The 25,340-nt window shown below is 43.9% G+C and overlaps 1 protein-coding gene across 2 annotated transcripts in view; it reads right to left on the bottom strand.

Annotated features, from left to right (window-relative positions):
• Positions 1-25,340, bottom strand: part of txk (TXK tyrosine kinase) — a 35,921-nt gene that overhangs the window by 465 nt on the left and 10,116 nt on the right. For both annotated transcript variants that reach the window (XM_037541039.1, XM_037541040.1), the window contains 10 exons: positions 19,408-19,467; positions 19,275-19,329; positions 18,973-19,052; positions 15,242-15,381; positions 13,209-13,283; positions 12,061-12,232; positions 8,908-9,124; positions 4,538-4,602; positions 2,754-2,872; positions 206-363 (listed from right to left, as the gene is read on the bottom strand). In XM_037541039.1, coding sequence (XP_037396936.1) covers positions 206-363; positions 2,754-2,872; positions 4,538-4,602; positions 8,908-9,124; positions 12,061-12,232; positions 13,209-13,283; positions 15,242-15,381; positions 18,973-19,052; positions 19,275-19,329; positions 19,408-19,467 — 1,141 coding nt within the window. The remainder of the gene's footprint in view (positions 1-205; positions 364-2,753; positions 2,873-4,537; positions 4,603-8,907; positions 9,125-12,060; positions 12,233-13,208; positions 13,284-15,241; positions 15,382-18,972; positions 19,053-19,274; positions 19,330-19,407; positions 19,468-25,340) is intronic.

Genomic DNA, 25,340 nt, shown 5'->3' with positions numbered 1-25,340 from the left:
AACGGCCCACTGTCCTGCTGGAGCTCATTCAGCCACACACACACACACACACACACACACAGCCCCAACACGCGCTTCATCACAACACCCAGCACTGCATTCAGCCCCACACACCAACAGCCCACTGTCCTGCTGGAGCTCATTCAGCCACACACACCCATAAACACACATGCTCTGCTAAGTGTGAGGGGAGTGAGGTTCAGACCTCGTGCCAGCACTGGAACATGATGTTGTAGATGTTTGTGGGACATTTTTGGGGTTTGTAGAGTCGTCCACCCTGAGTGACCTCCTCCACCACGTCCACGTTAGACTTGCTCCCGAAAGGAATGCGGCCTTCAGAGAACACCTCCCACATCAGCACACCTGCAGAGAGAACACAGAACACCTCCCACATCAGCACACCTGCAGAGAGAACACAGAACACCTCCCACATCAGCACACCTGCAGAGAGAACACAGAACACCTCCCACATCAGCACACCTGCAGAGAGAACACAGAACACCTCCCACATCAGCACACCTGCAGAGAGAACACAGAACACCTCCCACATCAGCACACCTGAGAGCTGCACAACACATTCAGCAGCACCAAGTTCCCACATTCAGCAGCACCAAGTTCCCACATTCAGCAGCACCAAGTTCCCACATTCATAAACGTTTACTGAATAAACTGTTTCTTCTCAGAAGCGAAGAGCTTCTTGTAGCTACTGTTGGCTACGTTAGAATAGAATTTAAAACCATTTACCAACTGTATTTTGCACACTGTGGAATTAGACCTCCGCATTTAACCCGTCCGTGCAGTGAAACACCACATACACACTAGTGAACACACATACTTGCCCGGAGCGGTGGGCAGCCCTATCCACAGCACCCGGGGAGCAGTTGGGGGTTGGGTGTCTTGCTCCTGGTTTCCTCAGTCATGGACTGTCGGCTCTGGGGATCGAACCAGCGACCTTCTGGTCACAGGGCCGGTTCCCTAACGTCCAGTCCACGACTGCCCTAATGAGCTAACGCTAAAGCTAACAGTTTAACATTAGCCGAGGGAGAGCCGTCGTCTTCTGCTTGCCCTGAATGATGTTCTGCTCAGTGCTCGATGTGGAAACATGTCGCTTGGTGAGGAAACAGTGTGAAAGGAGCACGGTATGTTTGTTTACCCTCAGCAGTATTCTGACTTCTGATCGGTTCTCGATAGTTTTGAGCTGGGTCGACATACAGAGAGCACAGAAAGATTGGTGTTTAGTTTGATGACAATCGGAGTAAAAACGTTTTGGGTGGTGTTTTGATCCGTTTTCATCGATTTAGATTAGTCTGTAATTTGCCGTGTGATGTGCGAAGCCTCTCCTCTAAACGCTGCCCTGCTGCAGTGCTGAGTCGGGGAGGCTCTGCTCGACAGGCTGTGCTAATATGAGCGCTGAGGTTAAAGAGGTAAGACGTCCTGCGTCACTAACACCTCTCAGAGGTAGAACGTGTGAAACAGGCCGGCCGCAGCTGGCACTCGATGGCCACTCACATCCTGCATCCACTCTACAGATATTTCACACAGTCAGCCTCCTGTTGTCCACTTAGCTACGTGAGTGATCAGCACGTCGCTTCAAACCTGTATCCACTGAAAAAGCCTGTGAAGCCCAAAACTCGTTTTTCATTCAGAAACACTGGGATGACAAAAAAAGTTGGGATGCTGTGCAAAATGTAAACAAAAGCAGCAATGCAAATCTTTTAAAACCTGCATTTAAACTCAAAAACAGGCATCACATTTCTCAGCTTCAACGTTTGATTTGTTATCTTTGTACTATTTTCAATTAAATATACACTCTTTAAACACTCTATAGTGCTTCAAGGGTCTTTTACTTACAAAAATGGTTCTAAATAGAACCACACTAAAAGATCAACCTCATGCAAGGGTTCTTTGGATCAATGCATGATATATAGACCTTTTTGAACTTGTTACAAACTTACAATAGAAGAGATCTTTTGAGTGCTACTTAGAACCATTTTCAAAAAGGTTCTATATAGAACCATGTGCAACATTAATCTGTCGAACCTTTCATGATCCAAAAAAAGCCTTTAATCATGCAAAGGATTCTTTGAGTGTTCATGGTTCTACATAGAGCCACTTTCTTTATTAAAAAACGCCTGAAGGACCATCTTTTTAAAGAGTATAGATTTCCTTGGAAATAGTACGAAGACAACATCTCAGACATATCAGTGGAAATATATGCCTGGATTTGAATTTGAATGAAGGGTTTAAATGATGTGGTTACATCATTGTTTTTATTTATGTTTTGCACAGCACCCCAACTTTTTCAAAACTGTGGTTGTGTGCAACTGTGGTTGAGACAGCGTAGTGGGCAACACTCTGTCTTCTACACTGTAGAGTGGGGTTCAATTCCCCTCCTGGGTACCGTCCTACCGTCCACCAATAAGAGTCCCTGGGCAAGACTCCCAACACCACCTTGGCCTACCTGTGTAAAGTGGGTAAGAGCGTCTACCAAGTACTGTAAATGTACAAATAACTCACATAAATAAATAAATAAACAGCACAGTGTGTTATCCATCAAATCAAGACATCAAATACACATCATAAGAACGAGTTATAGAACGATGTGAGCGAGAACTCTGGTTCTCAGAGTTCGGCAGGCAGACAGAGAGATGTGTATCAGGACCGCAGGCCGTCTGACGGGGTCAGCGACGAGATCAGACGCATCAGATAATCATCAGAGTGAAGCTGCTCAGCACAGCGTGAGCGTTCCTTACCGAAGGACCAGACGTCAGACTTGCTGCTGTATTTCTGGTAGTGCAGAACCTCCGGCGGAGACCAGCGCACTGGGAACTTAGAACCCATAGAACTGGTGTAATTGTCGTCCAGAACGTACCTGCAAACACAAACACAGAGATGATGAAAGACTCTTTGATCAGAGCTCAGTGTCAAACTCGTCTGATTTTACTGACTTATTTACTCGTTTTTCCTGTAATAAACTGAACCACACGGCGCCGGTCACTGGATGTACTGGCTGGTCATCTCTGGCTGTGCGTCCGGAGACACCTTGGCTTCGTTTTATATATTTAATATCATTTTGGTGTGTTTCAGCTGTTTTTTCACTTTTATTATCCTTTTCGAATGTATTTTATTATTGTTCTCTTTAACTGCCCATTTATCTTCTACCTCTTTATTTATTAACTTATTTGTTAATTGTGTTTTTTAATTTATTTTTGGAACGTGCAGCGAGGAGGCGGACGCACACGCTGAGGTAAGCAACTTTGGTTATGGGCAAATCCAGGGTCATAGTCCCAACAGTCCAGGCTCAAACAGCCAACACGGAGAGAAGGAGGGACAAAATGAAAAAACAAGATCAACAAACACCGGAGGCCGGAATAAACAAACGCCAAATGACATCAAACACTTCAAACAACAGTTCAGACAGAACAAAGACCAGCAAAGACAAGGGGCAAACACAGGGCTTAAATACACCAGGGATGATGGACAGGCGGACACAGTCAGGGGCGGAGTCACGAAACAAGGGGCTGGACTAGGACCAAAACGAAAAGCATGTGGACTAGACCAAAACACAACACGAGCACATGGACAGGACTGGGCGGGGCCAATCATGACAGGTTTATCCGTATCTGATGGTTTTTATTGAGCTGCTTCGCTGTAATTTGAATCGTTTATTAATTTCTTTACTAGCTCTAATAAAATTGCTGCACTTGAAATGTTTTTCATTTTTTACTGTCCAACTTCTCACCCGCTGATCTCATCTACACGCTCCCTCAGTAAATAAACCTTGATTGATTCATTGATTGATTGATCACTCCAGCTGACCTTTATAGTGTCAGCTGTCAGCTTTATAGTGACCGATAAAAACGAAGCCGAATCTTTTTACGTTAAATGAAAGTATGGGCAGGTTCCTGCCTTCTTCTCTAAGGTGGCCGTTTCTGAGCCGGTCAGTTGAACACAGAGGCAGCACGACGTCCCACGGCTTTGAAGCCACGACAAGAGCTTGAAATAAAAAGGCTGCCGTCTGTGCTCTTCGTGTATTTTCGCGTTTTGATGCCTGTAAACAGTAAAAGGTCGTCGGTGTCGTCGTCAGTGGCGCTGCAGAAACAGACAGGAAGGTCTTCTGAAAGCCTCCTCCTCTGGGTGTCTCACAGGAAGAAGGCCTGATTCTAAGAAGCCCGGCGTGAGTGATGAAAGCTCTCCTCGGGGCGTTTCTGGCGAATGTGACTAAAACACTGACGGCTCCGTGTGGCACAAAAACCCAGTGGCGAAACTCAAGAAACTTGAAGTGCTTTTAGAGCTGGAGTGAAGTAACAGCCTGGTGCAGCGTTTCTTACTCTCTGCTCCTCCACAGTGGAGGTGTCATCACAACAGGGACAGTGTACAAACACTCATAACAAGCTGGGTTCTCCACCATTAGCATCAGCAGCGATGCCATCAGGCTGTTGAATATTGAAGTGAGTGTTTTCAGTGGTCTCTGAGCATCAGCGTGACTTAGTGCTCAGTGCGTGTGCAGCTCTGTGTGCAGTGTCGAAATTCTGACCTTGTCATGCCGAAGTCACAGACTTTCACAATGTTCCTCTCATTCACCAGACAGTTCCTCGCTGCCTGCAGGAGACATATTACATCAGCACTGTACTCTACATATATACAGTATACATACATATAAACAGCACACGCCAGTACGGCAGGTCACCAGGATATCACTGCTATTGGATCAAAAACTCATAGCTCCAAAATGGTAATTTAACAGGACAAACCACAAACATGCTTCACTTTGTCTGTGAGTGAACGCGACCGGACATTTCTCCAAGTCATGTGGGGCCGTTACTCTTGGTCCATTCATCATGAAATTTGCGCAAAAGGCCAACAGGCGTTTTTAGATTATGTCAAAAACTGAAAAACAACAAAAATTGAGATGCGAGGCTTTGTTCTGACAGCAGTGATATGTACATATATATATATTTTATTATATTATATAACAATAGCAAAATTAGAAAGGGAACAACATGTAGCTCATGTGTCAGCCTCCAGTCCTTGTGGGCCACCGCACTGCAGACTTCAGCACACAGCCTCATTAAACACACCTGATTCAGCTCATCGGCTCAGCTCATCGGCTCATCAGCAAGCCCTTCATGAGCTGAATCCAGAACATGAGATGGGAGATAACGCTGATCTCTAAATGTAGGTATTGTGATATAAACCGAGTCTGTTCTACAGTTTCTCATTAGACTGAATGAATAACCGGCTCTAAATGTAGGTATTGTGATATAAACCGAGTCTGTTCTACAGTTTCTCATTAGGCTGAATGAATAACCGGCTCTAAATGTAGGTATTGTCATATAAACCGAGTCTGTTCTACAGTTTCTCATTAGACTGAATGAATAACCGACTCTAAATGTAGGTATTGTGATATAAACCGAGTCCGTTCTACAGTTTCTCATTAGACTGAATGAATAACCGACTCTAAATGTAGGTATTGTGATATAAACCGAGTCCGTTCTACAGTTTCTCATTAGACTGAATGAATAACCGACTCTAAATGTAGGTATTGTGATATAAACCGAGTCTGTTCTACAGTTTCTCATTAGACTGAATGAATAACCGACTCTAAATGTAGGTATTGTGATATAAACCGAGTCCGTTCTACAGTTTCTCATTAGACTGAATGAATAACCGACTCTAAATGTAGGTATTGTGATATAAACCGAGTCTGTTCTACAGTTTCTCATTAGGCTGAATGAATAACCGACTCTAAATGTAGGTATTGTGATATAAACCGAGACCGTTCTACAGTTTCTCATTAGGCTGAATGAATAACCGACTCTAAATGTAGGTATTGTGATATAAACCGAGTCCGTTCTACAGTTTCTCTTTAGGCTGAATGAATAACCGACTCTAAATGTAGGTATTGTGATATAAACCGAGTCCGTTCTACAGTTTCTCATTAGGCTGAATGAATAACCGACTCTAAATGTAGGTATTGTGATATAAACCGAGTCCGTTCTACAGTTTCTCATTAGACTGAATGAATAACCGACTCTAAATGTAGGTATTGTGATATAAACCGAGTCTGTTCTACAGTTTCTCATTAGACTGAATGAATAACCGACTCTAAATGTAGGTATTGTGATATAAACCGAGTCCGTTCTACAGTTTCTCATTAGGCTGAATGAATAACCGACTCTAAATGTAGGTATTGTGATATAAACCGAGTCCGTTCTACAGTTTCTAATTAGGCTGAATGAATAACCGACTCTAAATGTAGGTATTGTGATATAAACCGAGTCTGTTCTACAGTTTCTAATTAGGCTGAATGAATAACCGACTCTAAATATAGGTATTGTGATATAAACCGAGTCTGTTCTACAGTTTCTCATTAGACTGAATGAATAACCGACTCTAAATATAGGTATTGTGATATAAACCGAGTCCGTTCTACAGTTTCTCATTAGGCTGAATGAATAACCGGCTCTAAATGTAGGTATTGTGATATAAACTGAGTCTGTTCTACAGTTTCTCATTAGACTGAATGAATAACCGACTCTAAATGTAGGTATTGTGATATAAACCGAGTCCGTTCTACAGTTTCTCATTAGACTGAATGAATAACCGACTCTAAATGTAGGTATTGTGATATAAACCGAGTCTGTTCTACAGTTTCTCATTAGACTGAATGAATAATCGACTCTAAATGTAGGTATTGTGATATAAACCGAGTCCGTTCTACAGTTTCTCATTAGACTGAATGAATAACCGACTCTAAATGTAGGTATTGTGATATAAACCGAGTCCGTTCTACAGTTTCTCATTAGACTGAATGAATAACCGACTCTAAATGTAGGTATTGTGATATAAACCGAGTCCGTTCTACAGTTTCTCATTAGACTGAATGAATAACCGACTCTAAATGTAGGTATTGTGATATAAACCGAGTCTGTTCTACAGTTTCTCATTAGACTGAATGAATAACCGACTCTAAATGTAGGTATTGTGATATAAACCGAGTCCGTTCTACAGTTTCTCCTTAGACTGAATGAATAACCGACTCTAAATGTAGGTATTGTGATATAAACCGAGACCGTTCTACAGTTTCTCATTAGGCTGAATGAATAACCGACTCTAAATGTAGGTATTGTGATATAAACCGAGTCCGTTCTACAGTTTCTCTTTAGACTGAATGAATAACCGACTCTAAATGTAGGTATTGTGATATAAACCGAGTCCGTTCTACAGTTTCTCATTAGGCTGAATGAATAACCGGCTCTAAATGTAGGTATTGTGATATAAACCGAGTCCGTTCTACAGTTTCTCATTAGGCTGAATGAATAACCGACTCTAAATGTAGGTATTGTGATATAAACCGAGTCTGTTCTACAGTTTCTCATTAGACTGAATGAATAACCGACTCTAAATGTAGGTATTGTGATATAAACCGAGTCTGTTCTACAGTTTCTCATTAGGCTGAATGAATAACCGACTCTAAATGTAGGTATTGTGATATAAACCGAGTCCGTTCTACAGTTTCTAATTAGGCTGAATGAATAACCGACTCTAAATGTAGGTATTGTGATATAAACCGAGTCCGTTCTACAGTTTCTAATTAGGCTGAATGAATAACCGACTCTAAATGTAGGTATTGTGATATAAACCGAGTCTGTTCTACAGTTTCTCATTAGACTGAATGAATAACCGACTCTAAATATAGGTATTGTGATATAAACCGAGTCCGTTCTACAGTTTCTCATTAGGCTGAATGAATAACCGGCTCTAAATGTAGGTATTGTGATATAAACCGAGTCTGTTCTACAGTTTCTCATTAGACTGAATGAATAACCGACTCTAAATGTAGGTATTGTGATATAAACCGAGTCCGTTCTACAGTTTCTCATTAGACTGAATGAATAACCGACTCTAAATGTAGGTATTGTGATATAAACCGAGTCTGTTCTACAGTTTCTCATTAGACTGAATGAATAATCGACTCTAAATGTAGGTATTGTGATATAAACCGAGTCCGTTCTACAGTTTCTCATTAGACTGAATGAATAACCGACTCTAAATGTAGGTATTGTGATATAAACCGAGTCCGTTCTACAGTTTCTCATTAGACTGAATGAATAACCGACTCTAAATGTAGGTATTGTGATATAAACCGAGTCTGTTCTACAGTTTCTCATTAGACTGAATGAATAACCGACTCTAAATGTAGGTATTGTGATACAAACCGAGTCCGTTCTACAGTTTCTCATTAGACTGAATGAATAACCGACTCTAAATGTAGGTATTGTGATATAAACCGAGTCTGTTCTACAGTTTCTCATTAGACTGAATGAATAACCGGCTCTAAATGTAGGTATTGTGATATAAACCGAGTCTGTTCTACAGTTTCTCATTAGACTGAATGAATAACCGACTCTAAATGTAGGTATTGTGATATAAACCGAGTCCGTTCTACAGTTTCTCATTAGACTGAATGAATAACCGACTCTAAATGTAGGTATTGTGATATAAACCGAGTCCGTTCTACAGTTTCTCATTAGACTGAATGAATAACCGACTCTAAATGTAGGTATTGTGATATAAACCGAGTCTGTTCTACAGTTTCTCATTAGACTGAATGAATAACCGACTCTAAATGTAGGTATTGTGATATAAACCGAATCTGTTCTACAGTTTCTCATTAGGTAATTAGGATTGATGATATTTTTGTGGGATTACATGAACTGTAGAACTGAAGTAGATGTGAAATAAGAATTGAAATAGAATTGAAGTAGAATTGAATAAAACAGAATGGAATTAAAGGAGAACTGATGTAGATTTGAGGGACCCGATAGAGTCACAGTAGAAGTCAGTATAACTGAGGAAGACAGAATTGAGTAGAATTGAGTAGAATTGAGGAGGAAGGCTGACCAGGTCCCTGTGGATGAAGTTGTTTTTCTCCAGGTACTCCATGCCCTCACACACGTCCTGGCACATGGTCAGCAGCCTCACACTGTGCAGTGTGCTGGTGCTGTGCTGCAGAACGTGGTGCAGACTGCCCTTCTCCATCAGCTCCGTCACGATGCAGATTGGCCTCTGTACCGTACACACACCGTACAGCTGCACCAGCTTCGGGTGACACAGCCTCCTACACACACACACACACACACACACACACACACATTGCTGTCATTCAGAGGGTTTGATGTGAAACGGTCCAGACGTCTTTACAGTGGTGGTGATGGGAACCAGGCGTCGCCATGACTACAACACAGATATAGACACTTTATTTACCATCCGGAACCACCAGAGAACCTACACGAGTCTTCTGAGCTTATATGGAATGTTGATGATGGAAAACAGTGGAAAATCTGGAATAATGAGTTTTCTTTGGGGACTATTTTGCCGCACAGCGCCCTGCATGTCTCCCTCCACCATGAATGGAGTTGAAGTTCTCTAAACTCTCATAAAACAGCGTCTCAGTCATCAGGCAGTGAATTCAGAACAAGTTCATGTAGGAACTTTCTGTAGGAGCTTTTAGAGGGACGTCTGGTTCCTATCACCTCCACTGTGACTCGGTCAGAACACCAGAACCGCTATTTTGACATCAGAACCAGTTAATCTTGCAGAAAATCTGGAGAAGTTGGTGGGATTCTGTGATGTATCTGTAAGTCTAGACAAGTCTAGACAAGACAAAGGAGCTGATAGTGGACATGAGGAAGGAGAGGAGACCTCATCGGCCACTTTTCATCCGGGAGCTCGAGGTGGAGAGGGTGAGCAGCTTTAAATACCTGGGTGTCCACATCAGTGAAGACCTCACATGGTCACTGAACACCAAGCAGCTAGTCAGAAAGGCTCAACAGCGGCTGTACTTCCTGAGGAGGCTAAGGAGGTTTGGGATGTCTCCGGTGATCCTCAGCAACTTCTACAACTGCGTCATTGAGAGCCTCCTGACCAGCTGCATCACCGTGTGGTACGGCAGCTTGACTGTGATGGACCGTAAATGCCTACAGAGAGTGGTGAAGACTGCAGAGAAGATCACCAATTCTCCACTGCACTCTCTGCAGAACATTTACAACCACAGAGTCCAAAGGAAGGCTGCCTCCATCATCAAAGACCCCACCCACCCCCAGCACGGTCTGTTCAAACCTCTGCCCTCAGGACGGAGGTATAGGAGTATGATGTGCAAGACCTCCAGACTAAAGAACTCCTTCTTCCCCACCGCAATCAGAGTTCTGAACCAGAAATAACTATTCACACTTCGGTCTGCCAGACTTAGGTACAGACGTGTGATGTGTATCCCACTGGTAAAGAACTCTTTCCTCAGGAATAACCTGCACCTACTGTCACTTTAACTGTAGCACATGTTTACAATTGCACTATTGCACTTTAGCACTCATTTCTGCTGCAGACAATCATGTTCCCGGCAAGGCACAGCACCATCCATCCATACCACTGTAATTTATACATTGCACTATTTCTTGATTAATATATATGGTTGTATATATACTCTTTATATTCTTAATGTTATATCTGGCATTCTTAGCGAGGAGCAAAGTAAGCTTTTCATTGTATATAAGGAAACCTGTTTGCTCTGTACATATGACAATAAACACTTTGAACTTGAGCTGCTATTTTGCAGTTCAGTAGAAATTCTATATTTAAATTAAAAGTTCCAACAAGTTTAATTATACGAGACGACCTGCAACACGATCTCACTTCAGACACAGCAGCGGAAATATTCAGCACACACACACACACACACACACACACACACACACACACACACACACACACACCCCGTTAAAGTAACTTTGCCCCCTAAGCCCTCCGCCTTTTACACTCACAGCTTTTCTTCTCTAGAACCTTTCACAGGAAGTGGTCATCGGCCTATATCTGCCTCTCTTTCCTCCCTCTCACTCTTTCTCGCTCTTCACACACTTTCTGCCCCCTCACTCGCTGCACTTTCCATCACCTTACTAAACTTTCCACTTCTAATGTGAGTGTGTGTGTGTCTGTATGTGTGTGTGTGTGTGTGTGTCAATTTGTGTGTCTGTGTGTGTGTGTGTGTCTGTGTGTGTGCGTGTGTATGTGTTTGTCTGTTGTGTGTCTGTGTGTGTGTGTGTCTGTTGTGTCTGTGTGTGTGTGTGTGTCTCTGTTGTGTGTCTGTGTTTGCGTGTGTGTCTGTTGTGTGTCTGTGTGTGTCTGTGTCTGTGTGTGTGTGTGTGTGTGCGTGTGTGTGTGTGTGTGTCTGTTGTGTGTGTTTATGTGTGCGCCTGTGTGTGTGTGTCTGTTGTGTCTGTTTGTGTGTGTCTGTGTGTGTCTGTTGTGTGTGTGTGTGTGTGTGTGTCTGTGTGTGTGTTTGTCTGTGTGTGTGTTGTGTGTCTGTGCGTGTGTGCGTGTGTGTCTGTGTGTGTCTGTGTGTGTGTGTCTGTTGTATGTCTGTGTGTGTGTGCGTGTCTCTGTTGTGTGTGTGTGTGTGTGTGCATGTGTGTGTGTCTGTTGTGTCTGTTTGTGTGTGTTTGTGTGTGTGTGTGTGTCTGTTGTGTGTTTGTGTGTGTGTCTGTGTGTGTGTGTCTGTGTGTGTGTGTTTGTCTGTGTGTGTGTGTTGTGTGTCTGTGCGTGTGTGCGTGTGTGTGTCTGTGTGTTTGTCTGTGTGTGTGTGTGTGTGTGTGTGTGTGTGTCTGTTGTGTGTGCATGTGTGTGTCTCTGTTTTGTGTGTGAGTGTGTGTTTCTGTGTGTGTGTGTGTGTATGCGTGTGTGTGTGTGTGTATGCGTGTTTGTGTGTGTCTCTGTTTTGTGTGTGAGTGTGTGTTTCTGTGTGTGTGTGTATGCGTGTGTGTGTGTGTGTGTGTGTGTGCATGTGTGTGTGTGTGTGTCTGTGGGTGTGTGTGTGAGTGTGTTTCTGTGTGTGTGTGTGTGTGTGTGTGTGTGCGTGTGTGTGTCTGTGTGTGTGTGTGTGTGTGTGTGTGTGCGTGTGTGTGTCTGTGTGTGTGTGTGTGTGTGTGTGTGTGTGTGTGTCTGTGTGTGTGTGTGTGTGTGTGTGTGTGTGTGTGTGTGTGTGTGTGTGTTGGTATTACTCACGTCATGATCTTGGCCTCCTCTATGAAGTCCTCCTCAGACATGGCTCCCTCGTTGATGATCTTAATGGCCACTCGGCACAGAGCTCTCCACTTCCCCATCTTGACCACTCCGAACTGACCACTGCCCAGCTCATTCAGAAACGTCAGCTCAGACGGGTTGATTTCCCACTTATCTGCACACGCACACACACACACGCACACACAGACACACACACATTACCATCACAGAGTTACTGTAGATTTACAGTATCCACACAATATCACAGCAGAACTGATTCATACAGTCTTCCTCACTACAGTTTTACCAGAATGTTTGCATTAAATGAACCCTTATATAACATTACAGCAGTGTTACTACATTAGCGTAAAATCACCATATATATAGTTACCGGACAGTTACCACAGGATTAGTGTAACATTATTACTAGTTATAAAATTAAATGAAATGACCTCAGCATTATCACAGCATTACTACAGTGTTACCACAGCGTTAGTGTAAACTTATCAGTTATATAACTTTAGTACACTGTTAGTGCAAAATGATCTATGACATCACCACAGTGTCACCACGGCATTAGCATAAAATTATTTATAAGTTATATAACCACAGTGGTGAAACAACAAAAGCATGAAGTGATCAGTTATTTATAACGTTACTACACCGTAAAGATATCAGTTACACGTTGATGACCGGCCTTACCACAGCGTTAGTGTAAAAGTATCACTTATATATCTACAGTGTTCCACAGGGTTACCACGAAATGATCAGTTACATGTAACACTAAAATGTTACCACAGCATCAGTTTGACACCCTCAGTAAGATACAGCATTACAATGTCACCGTTATCAGTTATAACAGCATTATAACATGTTCGGTTTACAACATAACAGTGTTACCACTGTGTTAATGTAAACACTAATGTTTCCATAAAGGAGCCTTAAAATATGCCTTACCTAAGTAACATTACAAGCTTACTGCCGCTTTGTTGTGAGGTCACAGTAACATCATCGATATATGCGCATAAATAAGGACCACAGTGTTACCACAGCAAGTGTAACAATCACGTCGTCACAGCAAACGACAGCATTTTCCATTACAGAGCAACAGCAGTATTACTGTCGCTCACTGGTGTGTTAGTGTCTGTTACCTGAGCTGAATCCCGCAGTAGCAGGGAGACACTTCCTCATCGGACCAACAGGAAAACGCAGCCTTGACACCAGACCTGCCCATCAGACATAAGGTGAACGTCTACAACAGCAGACAGTCCAGAGCACTACGGTGGTCGCTTCTATTACATCACGACGGGACAGAAGGTTTCACAGAGGCACGGTACAGAGGAGAAATCGGAAACGGACAGAGGGACAGAGGAGAAATCACAGAGGAGAAATCGGAAACAGACAGAGGGACAGAGGAGAAATCGGAAACGGACAGAGGGACAGAGGAGAAATCACAGAGGAGAAATCGGAAACAGACAGAGGGACAGAGGAGATATCGGAAATGGACAGAGGGACAGAGGAGAAATCACAGAGGAGAAAACGGAAACAGACAGAGGGACAGAGGAGAAATCGGAAACGGACAGAGGTACAGAGGAGAAATCGGAAACGGACAGAGGGACAGAGGAGAAATCGGAAACGGACAGAGGGATAGAGGAGAAATCGGAAACGGACAGAGGTACAGAGGAGAAATCGGAAACGGACAGAGGTACAGAGGAGAAATCGGAAACGGACAGAGGGACAGAGGAGAAATCGGAAACAGACAGAGGGACAGAGGAGAAATCGGAAACGGAGAGAGGGACAGAGGAGAAATCAGAAACGGACAGAGGGACAGAGGAGAAATCGGAAACGGACAGAGGGACAGAGGAGAAATCGGAAACGGACAGAGGGACAGAGGAGAAATCGGAAACGGACAGAGGGACAGAGAAGAAACCGGAAACGGACAGAGGGACAGAGGAGAGATCGGAAACAGACAGAGGGACAGAGGAGAAATCGGAAACGGACAGAGGGACAGAGGAGAAATCGGAAACGGACAGAGGGACAGAGGAGAGATCGGAAACGGACAGAGGGACAGAGGAGAAATCGGAAACAGACAGAGGGACAGAGGAGAGATCGGAAACGGACAGAGGGACAGAGGAGAAATCGGAAACGGACAGAGGGACAGAGGAGAAATCGGAAACAGACAGAGGGACAGAGGAGAGATCGGAAACGGACAGAGGGACAGAGGAGAAATCGGAAATGGACAGAGGGACAGAGGAGAAATCGGAAACGGACAGAGGGACAGAGGAGAAATCGGAAACGGACAGAGGGACAGAGGAGAAATCGGAGAGGGACAGAGGAGAAATCGGAAACGGACAGAGGGACAGAGGAGAAATCGGAAACAGACAGAGGGACAGAGGAGAGATCGGAAACGGACAGAGGGACAGAGGAGAAATCGGAAACGGACAGAGGGACAGAGGAGAAATCGGAAACGGACAGAGGGACAGAGGAGAGATCGGAAACGGACAGAGGGACAGAGGAGAAATCGGAAACGGACAGAGGGACAGAGGAGAAATCGGAAACAGACAGAGGGACAGAGGAGAGATCGGAAATGGACAGAGGGACAGAGGAGAAATCGGAAACGGACAGAGGGACAGAGGAGAAATCGGAAACAGACAGAGGGACAGAGGAGAGATCGGAAACGGACAGAGGGACAGAGGAGATATCGGAAACGGACAGAGGGACAGAGGAGAAATCGGAAACGGACAGAGGGACAGAGGAGAAATCGGAAACGGACAGAGGGACAGAGGAGAAATCGGAAACGGACAGAGGGACAGAGGAGAGATCGGAAACGGACAGAGGGACAGAGGAGAAATCGGAAACGGACAGAGGGACAGAGGAGAAATCGGAAACAGACAGAGGGACAGAGGAGAGATCGGAAACGGACAGAGGGACAGAGGAGATATCGGAAACGGACAGAGGGACAGAGGAGAAATCGGAAACAGACAGAGGGACAGAGGAGAGATCGGAAACGGACAGAGGGACAGAGGAGAAATCGGAAACGGACAGAGGGACAGAGGAGAGATCGGAAACGGACAGAGGGACAGAGGAGAAATCGGAAACGGACAGAGGGACAGAGGAGAGATCGGAAACGGACAGAGGGACAGTTCGGGACAGTTCGGGACACAGTGCGGTTCGGAGGCCTTACCTGCGGCGTTGTGCTGGTGGTACCGGATCACATCAGGGATGGAGCCGAACACATAATTTTCAGCCAGGAAGTATTTCCCTCCGTCTGTTTGCTTTATCTGGTAGTGCCTCACCTCTCCCAGGCTCTCAGTGACTGAGTGACTGGTTCATCAGATACAGGTTATTAACACATGTTCCAACCTAGTGGCGCCTCACATGACGCCTTACACTCAAAATCTAAAATGAACTGACAATCAATCAATCAATCAATCAAACAGACAATCTATTAATAAACCAATGAAACAGTGAGTTAGACAACAATTTCTTGCCTTTTGGGGGTTAGTCAGTTACGCCTTGGGGCTTTGCTGTGGTTACAGGTCGGGTTAGTCAGTTGTACCTCTACGCCCTGGCATGGTTGCAGTTTGGGCAGGGTTAGTTTAGCAGGGTTATAGTTCAGAGATAGCCGGTTGCTTTAGCATAATTATAGTTCGGGGTTAGTCAGGTGTACCTTGGTGTTTTAGCGTGGTTGTGGTTCAGGGTTAGCCGGTTGTACCTTGGTGTTTTAGCGTGGTTGTGGTTCAGGGTTAGCCGGTTGTACCTTGGTGTTTTAGCGTGGTTGTGGTTCGGGGTTAGTCAGTTGTACCTTGGTGTTTTAGCGTGGTTGTGGTTCGGGGTTAACCGGTTGTACCTTGGTGTTTTAGCATGGTTGTGGTTCGGGGTTAGTCAGTTGTACCTTGGTGTTTTAGCGTGGTTGTGGTGCGGGGTTAGTCAGGTGTACCTTGACGTTTTAGCGTGGTTGCGGTTCGGGGTTAGCCGGTTGTACCTTGGTGTTTTAGCGTGGTTGTGGTTCGGGGTTAGCCGGTTGTACCTTGGTGTTTTAGCGTGGTTGTGGTTCAGGGTTAGCCGGTTGTACCTTGGCGTTTTAGCGTGGTTGTGGTTCGGGGTTAGTCAGGTGTACCTTGGTGTTTTAGCATGGTTGTGGTTCAGGGTTAGCCGGTTGTACCTTGATGTTTTAGCGTGGTTGTGGTTCAGGGTTAGTCAGTTGTACCTTGGTGTTTTAGCGTGGTTGTGGTTCAGGGTTAGCTGGTTGTACCTTGGTGTTTTAGCGTGGTTGTGGTTCAGGGTTAGTCAGTTGTACCTTGGTGTTTTAGCGTGGTTGTGGTTCGGGGTTAGTCAGTTGTACCTTGGTGTTTTAGCGTGGTTGTGGTTCAGGGTTAGCTGGTTGTACCTTGGTGTTTTAGCGTGGTTGTGATTCAGGGTTAGCCGGTTGTACCTTGGTGTTTTAGCATGGTTGTGGTTCGGGGTTAGCCGGTTGTACCTTGGTGTTTTAGCGTGGTTGTGGTTCGGGGTTAGTCAGTTGTACCTTGGTGTTTTAGCGTGGTTGTGGTTCGGGGTTAGTCAGTTGTACCTTGGCGTTTTAGCGTGGTTGTGGTTCAGGGTTAGCTGGTTGTACCTTGGTGTTTTAGCGTGGTTGTGGTTCAGGGTTAGCCGGTTGTACCTTGGTGTTTTAGCGTGGTTGTGGTTCGGGGTTAGCCGGTTGTACATTGGTGTTTTAGCGTGGTTGTGGTTCGGGGTTAGTCAGTTGTACCTTGGTGTTTTAGCGTGGTTGTGGTTCGGGGTTAGCCGGTTGTACCTTGGAGTTTTAGCGTGGTTGTGGTTCGGGGTTAGCCGGTTGTACCCTGGTGTTTTAGCGTGGTTGTGGTTCGGGGTTAGCCAGTTGTACCTTGGTGTTTTAGCGTGGTTGTGGTTCAGGGTTAGCAGGTTGTACCTTGGTGTTTTAGCGTGGTTGTGGTTCGGGGTTAGTCAGGTGTACCTTGGTGTTTTAGCGTGGTTGTGGTTCGGGGTTAGCCGGTTGTACCTTGGTGTTTTAGCGTGGTTGTGGTTCGGGGTTAGCCGGTTGTACCTTGGTGTTTTAGCGTGGTTGTGGTTCAGGGTTACCCGGTTGTACCTTGGTGTTTTAGCGTGGTTGTGGTTCGGGGTTAGCCGGTTGTACCTTGGTGTTTTAGCATGGTTGTGGTTCAGGGTTAGCCGGTTGTACCTTGGTGTTTTAGCGTGGTTGTGGTTCGGGGTTAGCCGGTTGTACCTTGGGTTTTAGCATGGTTGTGGTTCAGGGTTAGCCGGTTGTACCTTGATGTTTTAGCGTGGTTGTGGTTCAGGGTTAGTCAGTTGTACCTTGGTGTTTTAGCGTGGTTGTGGTTCGGGGTTAGCCGGTTGTACCTTGGTGTTTTAGCGTGGTTGTGGTTTGGGGTTAGTCAGTTGTACCTTGGTGTTTTAGCGTGGTTGTGGTGCGGGGTTAGTCAGTTGTACCTTGGTGTTTTAGCGTGGTTGTGGTTTGGGGTTAGCCGGTTGTACCTTGGTGTTTTAGCGTGGTTGTGGTTTGGGGTTAGTCAGGTGTACCTTGGTGTTTTAGCGTGGTTGTGGTTCGGGGTTAGCCGGTTGTACCTTGGTGTTTTAGCGTGGTTGTGGTTCAGGGTTAGCCGGTTGTACCTTGGTGTTTTAGCGTGGTTGTGGTTCGGGGTTAGTCGGTTGTACCTTGGTGTTTTAGCGTGGTTGTGGTTCGGGGTTAGCTGGTTGTACCTTGGTGTTTTAGCGTGGTTGTGGTTCAGGGTTAGCCGGTTGTACCTTGGTGTTTTAGCGTGGTTGTGGTTCGGGGTTAGTCAGGTGTACCTTGGTGTTTTAGCGTGGTTGTGGTTCGGGGTTAGCCGGTTGTACCTTGGTGTTTTAGCGTGGTTGTGGTTCAGGGTTAGCCGGTTGTACCTTGGTGTTTTAGCGTGGTTGTGGTTCAGGGTTAGCCGGTTGTACCTTGGTGTTTTAGCGTGGTTGTGGTTCGGGGTTAGTCGGTTGTACCTTGGTGTTTTAGCATAGTACTTCAGGGTTTGTCAGGGGTTAGTAGTCAGTTGGCATTAGTATTGTACCTCGGCACGTTAGAATACTAGGTTGGGGTTGGTTGTACCTCAACGCTTCAGCGTAACAGTTCAGGGTTAATCATTTTTACCTCGGCGCTTTAGGGTAGTAGTTAACAGTTAGTCAGTTGTACCTCGGCACTTTAGCATAGTAGTTCGAAGTTAGTCAGTTGTACCTTGGCGGTTTTGGGTAGTATTTTGGAGTTAGTTGGTTGTACCTCGGCGCTTTAGGGTAGTAGTTAAGGGTTAGTTGGTTGTACCTCGGCGCTTTAGGGTAGTAGTTAAGGGTTAGTTGGTTGTACCTCTGCGCTTTAGGATAGTAGTAAAGGGTTAGTTGGTTGTACCTCGGCGCTTTAGGTAGTAGTTAAGGGTTTGTTGGTTGTACCTTGGTGCTTTAGGATAGTAGTTAAGGGTTAGTTGGTTGTACCTCGGCGCTTTAGGGTAGTAGTTAAGGGTTGGTCGGTTGTACCTCGGCGCTTTAGGGTAGTAGTTAAGGGTTAGTTGGTTGTACCTCGGTGCTTTAGGATAGTAGTTAAGGGTTAGTTGGTTGTACCTTGGCGCTTTAGGGTAGTAGTAAAGGGTTAGTCGGTTGTACCTCTGCGCTTTAGGATAGTAGTTAAGGGTTAGTTGGTTGTACCTCCATGCTTTAGGATAGTAGTTAAGGGTTAGTCGGTTGTACCTCCGTGCTTTAGGGTAGTAGTTAAGGGTTAGTCGGTTGTACCTCCGTGCTTTAGGGTAGTTATAGTTCTGGGTTAGTTGGCTGTACCTCTGTGCTTTAGGGTAGTAGTTAAAGGTTCGTTGGTTGTACCTCAGTGCTTTAGGGTAGTAGTTAAAGGTTAGTTGGTTGTACCTCAGTGCTTTAGAGTAGACAGACACGGTGTAGCTGTTGGGCTGACTGGATTCTCTCACAATGAAGCCACCATCTTTATTCTATACACAGACAAGAGAGCAGAGTTTAAAGCCGAGACTCCGTCTGACTCTGGACAGCTGAGTAAGAGGATTTTATGTTTAACATTACAACCCAATCAAGAAAACTTCTGCTGCCTTTCAAATCAAACCACACAAAAACCCAACCTGTACATGTTTATACACCCATGAGGTAGGTGTTTCTCACGGAGCGGACAGGGAGAGTGATGACCTGGCTCTACTCACCTCCTGACGTAGTAAGGTTTCAGCTTCAGACCTGTTAATGTTCTTGCAGTACCACCTGTAGAGTGAAGTAAGGCCAACGTTGAGCAGCAGTGTGTGAGTGTGTATGATGGAGAAGTGAAGGTCTGATACTCACTCATTAGCCTCTATGTTGTCTACGCCTGTGACGTAGTTGCTGGGGATGAAGCCCTTATTCCTGACACAGAGACACTGCAGTCAACATCAGCTTCTCATAATGTATATAATAAGTAATGACTCATGCATGAAGGTATGTATGCATCTTTATATAAGAGTACTGTCACATATGCATTGTAAATATGTAAGAAACTACATATAATAAAAGAAACTACATATAATAACGGTAAGACATAAGGCGTACGTGTTATAGGCGTGTATATATCTATGTATAACGGTGAGATGTAAGGCGTACGTGTTATAGGCGTGTATATATCTATGTATTACGGTGAGACGTAAGGCGTACGTGTTATACGCGTGTATATATCTATGTATTACGGTGAGACGTAAGGCGAACGTGTTATAAGCATGTATATATCTATGTATAACAGTAAGACGTAAGGCGTACGTGTTATACGCGTGTATATATCCATGTATAACGGTGAGACGTAAGGCATACGTGTTATACGCGTGTATATATCTATGTATAACGGTGAGACGTAAGGCGTACATGTTATACGCGTGTGTATATCTATGTATAACGGTGAGACGTAAGGCGTACATGTTATACGCATGTATATATCTATGTATAACGGTGAGACGTAAGGCGTACGTGTTATACGCGTGTATATATCTATGTATAACGGTGAGACGTAAGGCGTACGTGTTATACGCGTGTATATATCTATGTATAACGGTGAGACGTAAGGCATACGTGTAATAGGCATGTATATATCTATGTATAACGGTGAGACGTAAGGCGTACGTGTTATACGCGTGTATATATCTATGTATAACGGTGAGATGTAAGGCGTACGTGTTATACGCGTGTATATATCTATGTATAACGGTGAGACGTAAGGCGTACGTGTAATACGCGTGTATATATCTATGTATAACGGTGAGACGTAAGGCGTACGTGTTATACGCGTGTATATATCTATGTATAACGGTGAGACGTAAGGCGTACGTGTTATAGGCGTGTATATATCTATGTATAACGGTGAGACGTAAGGCGTACGTGTAATACGCGTGTATATATCTATGTATAACGGTGAGACGTAAGGCGTACGTGTTATACGCGTGTATATATCTATGTATAACGGTGAGACGAAAGGCGTACGTGTTATACGCGTGTATATATCTATGTATAACGGTGAGACGAAAGGCGTACGTGTTATAGGCGTGTATATATCTATGTATAACGGTGAGACGTAAGGCGTATGTGTTATACGCGTGTATATATCTATGTATAACGGTGAGACGTAAGGCGTACGTGTTATACGCGTGTATATATCTATGTATGACGGTGAGACGAAAGGCGTACGTGTTATACGCGTGTATATATCTATGTATAACGGTGAGACGAAAGGCGTACGTGTTATAGGCGTGTATATATCTATGTATAACGGTGAGACGTAAGGCGTACGTGTTATACGCGTGTATATATCTATGTATAACGGTGAGATGAAAGGCGTATGTGTTATACGCGTGTATATATCTATGTATAACGGTGAGACGAAAGGCGTACGTGTTATAGGCGTGTATATATCTATGTATAACGGTGAGACGTAAGGCGTACGTGTTATAGGCGTGTATATATCTATGTATAACGGTGAGACGAAAGGCGTACGTGTTATACGTGTGTATATATCTATGTATAACGGTGAGACGTAAGGTGTACGTGTTATAGGCGTGTATATATCTATGTATAACGGTGAGACGAAAGGCGTACGTGTTATAGGCGTGTATATATCTATGTATAACGGTGAGACGTAAGGCGTATGTGTTATACGCGTGTATATATCCATGTATAACGGTGAGACGTAAGGCATACGTGTTATACGCGTATATATATCTATGTATAACGGTGAGACGTAAGGCGTACATGTTATACGCGTGTGTATATCTATGTATAACGGTGAGACGTAAGGCGTACATGTTATACGCATGTATATATCTATGTATAACGGTGAGACGTAAGGCGTACGTGTTATACGCGTGTATATATCTATGTATAACGGTGAGACGTAAGGCGTACGTGTTATACGCGTGTATATATCTATGTATAACGGTGAGACGTAAGGCATACGTGTAATAGGCATGTATATATCTATGTATAACGGTGAGACGTAAGGCGTACGTGTTATACGCGTGTATATATCTATGTATAACGGTGAGACGTAAGGCGTACGTGTTATACGCGTGTATATATCTATGTATAACGGTGAGACGTAAGGCGTACGTGTAATACGCGTGTATATATCTATGTATAACGGTGAGACGTAAGGCGTACGTGTTATACGCGTGTATATATCTATGTATAACGGTGAGACGACAGGCGTACGTGTAATACGCGTGTATATATCTATGTATAACGGTGAGACGTAAGGCGTACGTGTTATACGCGTGTATATATCTATGTATAACGGTGAGACGAAAGGCGTACGTGTTATACGCGTGTATATATCTATGTATAACGGTGAGACGTAAGGCGTACGTGTTATACGCGTGTATATATCTATGTATAACGGTGAGACGAAAGGCGTACGTGTTATACGCGTGTATATATCTATGTATAACGGTGAGACGAAAGGCGTACGTGTTATAGGCGTGTATATATCTATGTATAACGGTGAGACGTAAGGCGTATGTGTTATACGCGTGTATATATCTATGTATAACGGTGAGATGAAAGGTGTACGTGTTATACGCGTGTATATATCTATGTATAACGGTGAGACGAAAGGCGTACGTGTTATAGGCGTGTATATATCTATGTATAACGGTGAGACGTAAGGCGTACGTGTTATACGCGTGTATATATCTATGTATAATGGTGAGACGTAAGGCGTACGTGTTATAGGCGTGTATATATCTATGTATAACGGTGAGACGTAAGGCGTACGTGTTATACGCATGTATATATCTATGTATAACGGTGAGACGAAAGGCGTACGTGTTATAGGCGTGTATATATCTATGTAAAACGGTGAGACGTAAGGCGTATGTGTTATACGCGTGTATATATCTATGTATAACGGTGAGACGTAAGGCGTACGTGTTATACGCGTGTATATATCTATGTATAACGGTGAGACGAAAGGCGTACGTGTTATACGCGTGTATATATCTATGTATAACGGTGAGACGAAAGGCGTACGTGTTATACGCGTGTATATATCTATGTATAACGGTGAGACGTAAGGCGTACGTGTTATACGCGTGTATATATCTATGTATAACGGTGAGACGTAAGGCGTACGTGTTATACGCGTGTATATATCTATGTATAACGGTGAGACGAAAGGCGTACGTGTTATACGCGTGTATATATCTATGTATAACGGTGAGACGAAAGGCGTACGTGTTATAGGCTTGTATATATCTATGTATAACGGTGAGACGTAAGGCGTATGTGTTATACGCGTGTATATATCTATGTATAACGGTGAGATGAAAGGCGTACGTGTTATAGGCGTGTATATATCTATGTATAACAGTGAGACGTAAGGCGTACGTGTTATAGGCGTGTATATATCTATGTATAACGGTGAGACGTAAGGCGTACGTGTTATACGCGTGTATATATCTATGTATAACGGTGAGACGAAAGGCGTACGTGTTATAGGCGTGTATATATCTATGTATAACGGTGAGACGTAAGGCGTATGTGTTATACGCGTGTATATATCTATGTATAACGGTGAGACGTAAGGCGTACGTGTTATACGCGTGTATATATCTATGTATAACCGTGAGACGAAAGGCGTACGTGTTATAGGCGTGTATATATCTATGTATAACGGTGAGACGTAAGGCGTATGTGTTATACGCGTGTATATATCTATGTATAACGGTGAGACGAAAGGCGTACGTGTTATAGGCGTGTATATATCTATGTATAACGGTGAGACGAAAGGCGTGCGTGTTATAGGCGTGTATATATCTATGTATAACAGTGAGACGAAAGGCGTACGTGTTATACGCGTGTATATATCTATGTATAACGGTGAGACGTAAGGCGTACGTGTTATACGCGTGTATATATCTATGTATAACGGTGAGACGAAAGGCGTACGTGTTATACGCGTGTATATATCTATGTATAACGGTGAGACGAAAGGCGTACGTGTTATAGGCGTGTATATATCTATGTATAACGGTGAGACGTAAGGCGTACATGTTATTCGCGTGTATATATCTATGTATAACGGTGAGACGAAAGGCGTACGTGTTATACGCGTGTATATATCTATGTATAACGGTGAGACGAAAGGCGTACGTGTTATACGCGTGTATATATCTATGTATAACGGTGAGACGTAAGGCGTACGTGTTATACGCGTGTATATATCTATGTATAACGGTGAGACGTAAGGCGTACGTGTTATACGCGTGTATATATCTATGTATAACGGTGAGACGTAAGGCGTACGTGTTATACGCGTGTATATATCTATGTATAACGGTGAGATGAAAGGCGTACGTGTTATACGCGTGTATATATCTATGTATAACGGTGAAACGACAGGCGTACGTGTTATACGCGTGTATATATCTATGTATAACGGTGAGACGAAAGGCGTACGTGTTATAGGCGTGTATATATCTATGTATAACGGTGAGACGTAAGGCGTACGTGTTATACGCGTGTATATATCTATGTATAACGGTGAGACGAAAGGCGTACGTGTTATACGCGTGTATATATCTATGTATAACGGTGAGACGACAGGCGTACGTGTTATACGCGTGTATATATCTATGTATAACGGTGAGACGAAAGGCGTACGTGTTATACGCGTGTATATATCTATGTATAACGGTGAGACGACAGGCGTACGTGTTATACGCGTGTATATATCTATGTATAACGGTGAGACGAAAGGCGTACGTGTTATAGGCGTGTATATATCTATGTATAACGGTGAGACGTAAGGCGTACGTGTTATACGCGTGTATATATCTATGTATAACGGTGAGACGAAAGGCGTACGTGTTATACGCGTGTATATATCTATGTATAACGGTGAGACGAAAGGCGTACGTGTTATACGCGTGTATATATCTATGTATAACGGTGAGACGAAAGGCGTACGTGTTATACGCGTGTATATATCTATGTATAACCGTGAGATGAAAGGCGTACGTGTTATACGCGTGTATATATCTATGTATAACAGTGAGACGAAAGGCGTACGTGTTATAGGCGTGTATATATCTATGTATAACGGTGAGACGTAAGGCGTATGTGTTATACGCGTGTATATATCTATGTATAACGGTGAGACGAAAGGCGTACGTGTTATAGGCGTGTATATATCTATGTATAACGGTGAGACGAAAGGCGTGCGTGTTATAGGCGTGTATATATCTATGTATAACAGTGAGACGAAAGGCGTACGTGTTATACGCGTGTATATATCTATGTATAACGGTGAGACGTAAGGCGTACGTGTTATACGCGTGTATATATCTATGTATAACGGTGAGACGAAAGGCGTACGTGTTATACGCGTGTATATATCTATGTATAACGGTGAGACGTAAGGCGTACGTGTTATAGGCGTGTATATATCTATGTATAACGGTGAGACGTAAGGCGTACGTGTTATTCGCGTGTATATATCTATGTATAACGGTGAGACGAAAGGCGTACGTGTTATACGCGTGTATATATCTATGTATAACGGTGAGACGAAAGGCGTACGTGTTATACGCGTGTATATATCTATGTATAACGGTGAGACGTAAGGCGTACGTGTTATACGCGTGTATATATCTATGTATAACGGTGAGACGTAAGGCGTACGTGTTATACGCGTGTATATATCTATGTATAACGGTGAGACGTAAGGCGTACGTGTTATACGCGTGTATATATCTATGTAT

This window comes from Pygocentrus nattereri, chromosome 9 (genome assembly GCF_015220715.1).
Source record: "Pygocentrus nattereri isolate fPygNat1 chromosome 9, fPygNat1.pri, whole genome shotgun sequence".
Classification (NCBI taxonomy): domain Eukaryota; kingdom Metazoa; phylum Chordata; class Actinopteri; order Characiformes; family Serrasalmidae; genus Pygocentrus; species Pygocentrus nattereri.
Note: the sequence above shows the minus strand (reverse complement) of the source record. Positions and strands in the feature narration are given on the sequence as shown.